The 9742-nt window shown below is 40.6% G+C and overlaps 1 protein-coding gene and 1 long non-coding RNA gene across 5 annotated transcripts in view; one reads left to right on the top strand and one right to left on the bottom strand.

Annotated features, from left to right (window-relative positions):
* The window catches only part of phactr1 (phosphatase and actin regulator 1), a 38574-nt gene that overhangs the window by 18710 nt on the left and 10122 nt on the right, over positions 1-9742 (bottom strand). Inside the window, exon 1 of one of the 4 annotated variants that reach the window (XM_034882518.1) lies at positions 3207-3535. The exons of 1 other annotated variant lie outside the window; for it this stretch is intronic. In XM_034882518.1, the coding sequence (XP_034738409.1) occupies positions 3207-3474 (268 nt within the window). In that variant the 5' untranslated portion in view covers positions 3475-3535. Of the gene's footprint in view, positions 1-3206; positions 3536-9742 lie in introns of those variants that run through there. 2 more of the 4 variants (XM_034882516.1, XM_034882517.1) reach the window with 2 other exon arrangements.
* The window catches only part of LOC117951038, a 20723-nt gene that overhangs the window by 5059 nt on the left and 5922 nt on the right, over positions 1-9742 (top strand). The window contains exons 2-3 of the long non-coding RNA XR_004658036.1: positions 4475-4477; positions 9176-9187. This is a non-coding gene — a long non-coding RNA (uncharacterized LOC117951038). The remainder of the gene's footprint in view (positions 1-4474; positions 4478-9175; positions 9188-9742) is intronic.

The raw sequence follows: 9742 nt of genomic DNA, 5'->3' as shown, positions 1-9742 counted from the left end.
CTGTGTGGCCCAGTGGGGCCCACATGGCCCAGTGTGGCCCAGTGTGGCCCAGTGGCCCAGTGTGGCCCAGTGTGGCCCAGTGTGGCCCAGTGTGGCCCAGTGGGGACCTGTGTGGCCCAGTGGGGCCCAGTGGGGACCTGTGTGGCCCAGTGTGGCCCAGTGGGGACCTGTGTGGCCCAGTGGGGCCCACATGGCCCAGTGTGTATGAGATAACATTGAACATTGCGTCAATGACATGACTTAGGATAACTGAACAGATATTAAAGCGTACTCAGATCTGCATTAGGCCTGCATGAATTATCTTTATAAAATCATGCAATCAATTCACCCTGTTCACGATTTAAATTTTTAAATAACTTTGATATGACTTTCATTTGCATTAAATTTTACGAGCTGACTTCATCACAAACGCTACTACTTTCTTCTGTGAGTTTTAAACAGAGATCTCCCTTCTCTATGTTTACAGGGTTTATGTGATGCACAGTGTGCTGCAGGTGCCTACTTGTTTGTTTTGTCATGGCCAAAAAAATAGTGATTCATAGTTTTCCCTGAATTGCGCAGGCCTATTCTGCATTAAAACAAATGAAATAGAATAATTGCCAACATTTGCCACGTTTTCTTTCAACTACTACAAAAAATCTCTCAGTGTCTTTCGCAATCATGTCTCAACATTTGGAGATGTGTGTATTGCGCCAGTGGATATAAAGAAACGATATGTTATCTAGAGGAGATGCAGAGTTTTCATCTCTGAGGTTGTGGTTTTGAGGGGTCATGTTGAGCCCTCCTGACTCATCTTTGGCCCTGTAAACAGAGCGCCCTACCCCTGCTGAGGCTGCCGGGCCCCTAAGCAGCGGAGTGAATCAGAGGGCTCACACTCACACTGCAGGGAGACATTCTTTCAGTCAGGCCCGGGGTCTGTTTTCTTGACTCACTCAACAACAAGCTCAGAGCAGCCAAACGCGATGACTGGGCCTGAAACCGCTCACCGCATTAGCTGACTAATCCCGGCTCTCCGTCCATTCATGTTTTGGATTAGTTGGGTTCATTTGCGGTCTTATTGTTGGAAATGAATTGTAATGAATCAATACGTGGTTGGGTTTTGTGTTGAGAGTAGGCACATAGATATTAAGCATCAATCTTCTGCATGACTGTATTGATCTGTGGTTGGAAAGTAGCTTGATAGATTTTCCAAATAAATCAACTTGTAAATTAATCATATAAATTCAGTGATTATAGCTCACTAGTTGACAAAGAACATCTTGAGTCTTGAGTATGACCTTACCAAAGCAATTAGTCAATTAGTGAAATAGCTTCAGAAAGAATTATCTTTCTAACAGTGTATAATGCATAGTATATTTTTCCTTTTTTATTATCAGTTATTTTAAAGTCTTTGGGTTTTAGACTGTGTTTAAACAGCAATTTGCAGGCGTAACTTTTGGTTCAATTTTTACAGTACTGATTTTATGGACTCAATTATAAATAATCCCCAATAAAAATAACCATTAGTTGCAGCGCTAATTAAAGTCTTGATTGAATAAGACAGTCTGCTCGTAAAATTGCTTGTTTTTAATTAAATGGTGAACAGCGTGAATCGAGATTGCGATTTTATAACGATTAATCGTGCAAGCCTACTCTGGGTCTTGACTCAAGACGACATTTTTACCAATCTTCTTCATGACTGTATTGATTTGCAGATTTTCAAATTAACTCCACTAGTTGATTGATTGGACACAGTTTACAGGTAGTTGGTGAGGGCAGCGAGGAGTCCATACATTGATTAGTCGATTGACAGCAAACTAATTAAAAGCAATGTTTGTAATCTTGTCAAGATTAGATTGACAAAACATTTTCTTGGGTACAAGCGGCCGAAATGGGTTTCCTCAGGAGGGGGGCTGGCGTCTCCCTTAGAGATAGGGTGAGAAGCTCAGTCCTCCGAGAGGAGCTCGGAGTAGAGCCGCTGCTCCTTCACGTTGAAAGGAGCCAGTTGAGGTGGTTCGGGCTTCTGGTAAGGATTGCTCCTGGGCGCCTCCCTAGGGAGGTGTTCCAGACACGTCCAGCTGGGAGGAGGCCTCGGGGAAGACCCAGGACTAGGTGGAGAGATTATATCTCTAACCTGGCCTGGGAACACCTCGGGATCCCCCAGTCGGAGCTGGTTGATGTGGCTCGGGAAAGGGAAGTTTGGGGTACCCTACTGGAGTTACTGTCCCCGCAACCCCATAAGTCTTACCCCTACCATCCTGCAAAAAAAACCTCGCAGCCGGGAGGGCATGAGAGGGGAGGTCTCCAGGCTGCAGCCATGCCTGCTTAAATATCCTTTAGGTCCCGGTGATTATTTGTGAAATTGTGCAAACAACAGCCTTTTCAAGTCATTTGAGAAGGAAGGAGTGGTACCATTGAGCTCCCAAATTGACACTTACTAAGAAATCTTTACTTTAACGCTAAAATATACAATGACTGATATACAATGACCGAGGGAGCCTAGTGACGAGTCCATAGCAACAAGTTCACGTTTTGTATTTGTTATTACCCAGTGTGCTTTGTTGAATGGTCTCAATGTTGTATTTTTATTTTTATTTTTTAGAAGTAACTTAGTATTTGTAGTAATGCAGTACTGCAGGAAGTGTGCGTATAGTTTCCATATATTATTGCGTTTCGACAACGTTATAGTGATTAAATCTATTAAAAGGGCCCCCATAACAGTGGAGTAGGATGTGTAAGATGAAATAGCAGATGGTAGTCATGTAAGCTATGGTTGTAATAAAACAAGAGCTATCTATACATTTACACACCTGGACAGAAGACATCAATACATTGTTGGGGAGGGTAGGTTAATGTCTCACAAATAGACCAAAGGACCGAAATTACTTTGTTCAAATGAATAACCAAACATACAATACTAAAATGCACAGTAACTATATTCACAAACTGGCCACTACACATAACTGATTCAATGGGCTTTTAAAATACCTCGTAGTTCTTTGCAGGTCACCACGAAGTATTACGGTAAATGGAGTTAATTGAAACACGGCAAAGAGCTGATTTGAGTGCTGCTGTAGAGCAGATTTCCCCCGGCAGGCAGGGAGCGGCCACCGGCAGATAATTATAATAATAACAACCATAATAATTTAAAAAACAGAAGAGTAAAAACAACTCGTTTTCCCTCCATGTCTGTGTATGTGGTAGTAAACTGGACCGGGTTTTCTCACCGTCCAGCGGCCCCACTCCCCGGCAGTTGCGGCAGATGTGTTTGATCTCTTTTCCCAACTGGCAGTGGATCATGAACGGCATGTTGTTGTTGTTGTATGCGGCGGGCTCGTGCTGTTGCTGCTTGCCGCGGGACTTCATCCTGCTCAGGCAGAAAGCTTTCCTTCTTTTTCCCGGTTTCTGTTCCTCGGACACGGCTAAAGATGGGGAGTCGGTGGCAGAGCCGAACCCGGACCATGAACAAATCACGTCGCCTCCACGGCCCGCCATGTTAGAGCTGGACCGCAGGGCTAGACCACAGGCTGGACCCTTTGCTGCGCTCCGCTCTGGTGGAGGGGGATTTTAACTGGTTTGGAGCTCTATCCACTAAAAACCTTTACTATTTATGCTTAGAACAAGTCACCCACTATTGAAACTACTACTAGTACTAGGCTACTACTTCCGCCCAAATCTTACAAAATAAAAACAAATACAAAATATAAAATGATCAAAAGATGTGGCACTCCATATTCTTAACAAGAAAATATACAATACAATAATACTTGAATAATATTATTTTGAGAAAGTCCACAATCTACGAAGGTTCTTTCTTCGTTAAGTCATGTGTATTTTATTCGTGTAAATCTTTATATTTCTTGGTCTTCTCTTTTTTGTTTTGAAGGCTTACTTCACTTCCGATTTTAGCCCAGCTGCAGTTTGACGCAGGTTACCCTCCAGATTTAGCCAATCACGACTCGCTGTTGAGAGCAGTGTGGCGGTGGTAGCCAATTAGATTCAAGCGCCGGGAGATTTAGATCAAAAGGGATTTAAAAAAAAAAAAGCTGGATAAATAAATGTTTGCGTACAGCAATAGAACCCTCTGTGAAGTCCCATTCCTCTTTTAATTTATTTAACATTTTTAAGAAGAATTGAAATTGGTTTAAAATCTTCAACTGTCCTTTTAACCTCTTGTCCTTTTTTTAGATTAACATTATATTGTATGCGTAGGTACATAAACAAGACAACAAATCTGTCATAAAAATTACATAAAAACAATATATACAAACATAGACATATAAATGTATTTCTACTTTTATTATATATCATATATATTTACTTTTCTATTACTGGTTATTTTAAATTACCACCATTTTACCAGCTAGACTCTTGGAACTCTTAAAGAAAAATGCAATTATAAAAATTATGACAGAAATAAGATTTTAAAAAGGGATTGATTACATTACTTTGAATTAATTTGCACTCAGACTCACATGAGATTGTAAGCCCACAGTGAGTTTTAAATGTAGCCTGATCAATAGGATGTTTTAAAATTTACTTCGGGATGAATAAAGTATCTATCTATCTATCTATCTATCTAGCTAGCTATCTATCTATCTATCTATTATCAATCCTGAACTTTATTGGAAAGACACCTATGGAGAAGTAGTAGTAGACTACAGAAATACAAGGGTGAAAACTACTGGATGAAATTGGTTTGTTTCTCTAAATAAACACTAATTCATGCATTTTTTTAATCAACATTTTTCTTGATTTCTTGTGTGCTATCCATACTAAGGGACAGAGTTAAGCGCTTCTCGTACTGCATCTTATGTTCTGTGCTAAATTTAAAATGCTTTTTAAAAAAAGAAGTTGCTTGTTGGTTATGTTCTGTGGAGGCCAACGAAGGGTCACAGGCTGTAGCTACAGATCTCTGCCAGCAGGTGGAGCTCACTCACTGGTCATACTGAAGAAGACATTAGTTTGTCTCTGCTCAAAGCAGCGACAGACTGAGCCACAGGGTGCAGACTGGTGAGGAGCAGTCAGCGGCTTATCAGAAGCAACTCAGTCATCTCCTCCATGTTACAACCCTGAGATGGGTACACAAGCATACAAAGCCTTGGACACATACGTGTGTGCACGTGTGTGCGCGTGTGTGTGTGTGTGTGTGTTTGAGGCTATACTTTAGATGGAATTTATCATTTTACTCATATGCAATACGGGTGTGTGTTGATCATGTATTTGACATAACGCTCAGATCAAAAGCATACAGGACGCTGCATTTTCCTAGCTGCAGACAATGATGAGTCACAAAGGCTTTAGAATTCAAAGTTCAAGGTTGTGGATCACAAGAGGAAAGGTGAGAGGTTTAGTGAACAAGATCCAGTCTAGTGAGCCCTCTCTTTCAATAAAGTATCAAACCTCCAGTCTTCCTCTTAGTTACAAGCAGTGGTGGAGAAAGTATTCAGATCTTTTACTAATTTAAAAGTAACTTACTGATTTCACGCTGTACTGTGATAAGTGCAGCATTGAAAAGGTTACATAAGTATAAGTAAATTCAGCAAAATGCGCTTATGAAGTATTAAAGGTAAAGTAGCCAATGCAGAGACATTACCCCCGTGGTGGTTACACTAATATATGTGATATCATGAGTTACTATTACACATGTTTTAGTGTGAAAGCAGGATGTCACTGTTGTAGATGGTTGAAGGGTCACTCATTGTTTTTAACAACCTTGTATAAAATGGCAACAATTATTTTTTTCATAACGGCTTAATCTGCAGATTTTTTTCCCTCCATTATTCAAATGCTTTCTAAATGTTCTGAAAATAGTGAAAAATTAAATGACAATTACCCAGAGCCCAAAATAACCCCTTCACACAAAGCTTTGTTTTGTCCAACCGATAGCACTGGGGGACTGAGTACCCTGGGCCATCATGTGAGGAGGGCCCAAAAAGATGCTAGAATGAAGAGCAGTGGATGCAGGGAGGGGCCAACAGAAAATGCCTTTCTAAAGGGCCCAGAACTTTGTGCTATGTGGCCCTGTAGACACACAACTGCTTTATAAAGAAGACGGTTAAACCCACGACAGTTCTTGCCTGAAGTAGAAACAAGGACCGAGTTAGAAAGACAATCTTTGCTTCTTATCTCAAGTATCACACAGGTTGCATTCTCTACTATGTAGGTCTCATTCTGATGACTGGCCTGATTCATACCACCCCTTTCGCTGTTGTTGCTTTTTCTAATGAGGAGGAGATGTGAGTCTAGCGCACTGGTGGTGAAGGGCTGATCAATAAATCCATAGTCACACTCTCTTAAGGTCCTGACACACCAACCCGGTAATCGGCCGTCAGACAGCCTGGAGACCATAGAGAGTTAAAGAAATGGACCAACAGATCCCATTGGTCTGGACGGAGACCAGTGAAGGATATTAGAAGCTCATATCCGGTGATGGCTGAGCGTTACTGCGCAGCCTCCAACTGAGGGGGGTTCAGGGTCTTGAGTGTCTCATTCACATGTGGACAGGAAGAGATGAGGCTGCTCTACCTCCTGAGCCACATCGCCCAATCACAACTCAGAAGTACACTAGGTTTATTTACTTTAAGTTTGCAGTAATGATACAGCTTGCTGTAGTTGGGTAATTCCATATGGGCCTCATTAAGCAATAAGGTATTATGTTCTGTACATGTATATCTTCAAATTAATATTGGTCCAGAGTTGGTTTATAAGTAGCACACAATATAAGTCATTTGAAAGCTGGAGCTGCACTCTTAATCGAGGTAATGTCAAACTTGGATCCTGAGAAAACCAATGCACCATTTCAAAACATAACCTTATTTGAAATGAAGAAAATCGCTCACAGTGCAGTATAATAAGATGAAGCTATTTTTATTTTACTTTTTCATATTTTGACCTCTTCATACCGTTAGAAGGATATCTCATTTCATTCCACTATGCCTTGTTAATCTGAGTTTTAGTCCAGAAAACACCATTAAAAAGAGACACAAGAAATAGAAGTGCAGTGGGGACGAGGTGTCTTTTAGTCCCTGTTCCCTGCACACGTGAGGGGCTCAGTGGGGACGCAAAGGGTTGGCAGGTTACAGCTCAATGTGCCGCTGACAGTAACGGACTTCATGCCTCAATGTGACAAGTCCAAGCACCTTCTAACTCAGAAATATACCACCACATACTTAAATACAAGTACAGTTAGCAACACACACCCACACACACACACACACACACAAAAGCATGAGACCACAGGTGTGCTTGTCACATCAGAGATGGCCGACAGCCTGTGGTGTGTACAGCTGTCAGATCGTTTTCTGTCTGTGAGACACTGCGCTCTTTACATCTGTCTCACCATAAACCGTCCTGTCCAACAGCATCTATCTTCAGGTTCCAGCAGTCTGAGCACATACTCCACATGGACCGTCCACTCCTCGGCTCAGCGGCGTCCCCACGTCAGCACGCAGCAAGACTTATCTCTGTGTCTTTGTACTGTGATGGAGAATCGTCTCACCTTAACGTGCCTGAGCTGTGAGTCACAGCTTCACGTTGCCGAGTCTGCCTGACAACTCTAACAAGCTTCCACACCCACTGTGAAGCTCGGTAACAAACTCGTCTAGTATTGGAAGAATGTAAAAAATAAATTTGAGATCTGATTGTGGCACAGGATGGCCATATGTTGGCATGTAATTAAGTGCCTCTGCAAACATTTGGATTTCTGTTCTCTCAGTGCTGTTTTGTGTTTAAGCTGCTATGTTTAAGCTGAAAACTAAAAGTGATTGTGTTTTACTATTGTTGCTATCTAACTCTGAAAATCTTCCTCCAAAGTCTAAGAGAAGTGTGTAAGTGTGGTCCCACCCTTGAAACCTACCTTTATCCTTTCTCAGTTTATGCCCTTGATTTGATAACTTTTCTTATGTTGGTTTCACACTTACAGTAATTCTGCATGTTTTAGATGTTGTCTTTCGCCTCTTTTTCCTCGCTTTTATCCCTTTTCTTCTTCCTGCAAAGCTCCTGTTAATTTGCACTTTGTGAAGTGCAATATAAATACAGATCGCTATGTGAAATTAAGTCAAATAAATCCGCTAAAGTCTCTAGGTCTCTACAGCTCGACACTTACGCTGCAAAATGACAATGCCACCATCAATAGCAGCACAGTGGATGCTGGCTTACTGTTCAGAGGTTAAACAGGCTTTCAAATCATGCCTTTGAGCTGAATATTGCAGACTTTAACAAACATATGCAGCTGTTAATGCACTGTTGCTCACTAGAGATTACAGTAAGTAAGTTAATAAGTAGGTATTATTTTTACTTAGCACTTTTTACAGATAGAAATCCCCAAGTGCTTCGCAATAAAGTGAAATATATTACATGAAAGACCTAGGAATACAAAGGAATTCATAGGTCCTTAAAACCAGATAGCCATAAAAACCCTTCTCTAATTAAAAACCTGTTTGAATAACTGCTTTTTAAAAGAATAAACAGTATTTGAACAACGTAAAGAGAGGGCAGTGCACTCCACAGCCTGGGTGCCACTGCTTGAAATGATTTATCACCTCTGGTTTTTAAAAGGGGACCGGACCACCACATCTGACACGATGATCTCAGACTCAGGAACGGACTGTGAGGCTGGATCAGGTCGGATAGATTAGAAGGAGCTTGTCTGTGCAAGGCTCTAAAATAAGGACCAGCCTTTTAACCCTTGTGTTGTCTTCCCATTGACCTGCAACTTTTTGTTTTTCTGGGTCGAAATTTCAACGTTTTAATGTTTCTTTTCTATACTTTGTTATAGTTTTTTTTTTTTACTGTTTTTGTTGATTTTTTTCCAATTTGTTTGTGACTTATTATGTTTTTGTAGTTTTTCAACAAGTTTTTTTCTCACGTTTACCAATTTCTTTTGTCACCTTTGGCAATTTTTACGATTTTGACTGGTCACACGCTTGTGCTAAACCCACCAAAAAACATTTAAATAAACAATACTTCTCGCATGAATAGAGCCAACATATTTTCACATGTAAATCTGTAAACTTTGTGTTTGTGTCAACCAAAACAAGAGTTTTGATGGTTGGAAAAGTGGAAAAACAACCCAAAACAGCTTTTTGCAGTTTTATGTTGTTTCTGTCGACTTTGAATGAAGTGTATTTTTTGATGCTAAAAGGACTGTTTGTTCACATGGAATTTGATTGGTTTAGCAAACGCAATTTCACAGATGGTTTTTTATGTTTAAAAAAAGGATCTTACTCTTTAACAGAAAGATCGACCTCCTTAGAAATCCTTTCAATAATGTTGTCAGACATTTAATATTAATCTGAGCCTATCAGTGGCAAAAAAAAGCATGTTTGTAAACTTAAACACAAGCAACACAAATGCCCCATTGACTTACATTGTAGCTTGTTTTGCTGCTGCTGACTGGAGCGATTTTAAGATAAAATAGATTTTTATAATCCCGAAGGAAAGTTTTCTTGTTAATACCAACAATATCTGCTTAATATTGGCCCAATGTCAAAGACTGTTGTTCCCAACCTCTTCAGAGACACTTGAAAATATATGATTTTCTCGCTCAAATTAGAAGATAAGTTTTATGACCTTATCTTCTAATTTGTGGGCTCCACTGTCAATCTTTCCCACATGGGCCCAATGGGGAGTGTGAGATTTCATTTGCTTAGCTTGGGGGTATCTTGAGATAGGCTGATGCTAATGGCTGGGAACAAGGTTCATTGGAATCTGCACAAGCCAGAGAATGTAACGGTGTCTTTGGTTTTTCCGTAGCGTGCCC

The sequence above is a fragment of the Etheostoma cragini genome, chromosome 9 (assembly GCF_013103735.1).
Source record: "Etheostoma cragini isolate CJK2018 chromosome 9, CSU_Ecrag_1.0, whole genome shotgun sequence".
Lineage (NCBI taxonomy): Eukaryota > Metazoa > Chordata > Actinopteri > Perciformes > Percidae > Etheostoma > Etheostoma cragini.
The sequence above is the reverse complement of the archived record's forward strand: the minus strand, read 5'-3'. Positions and strand labels throughout refer to the sequence as shown.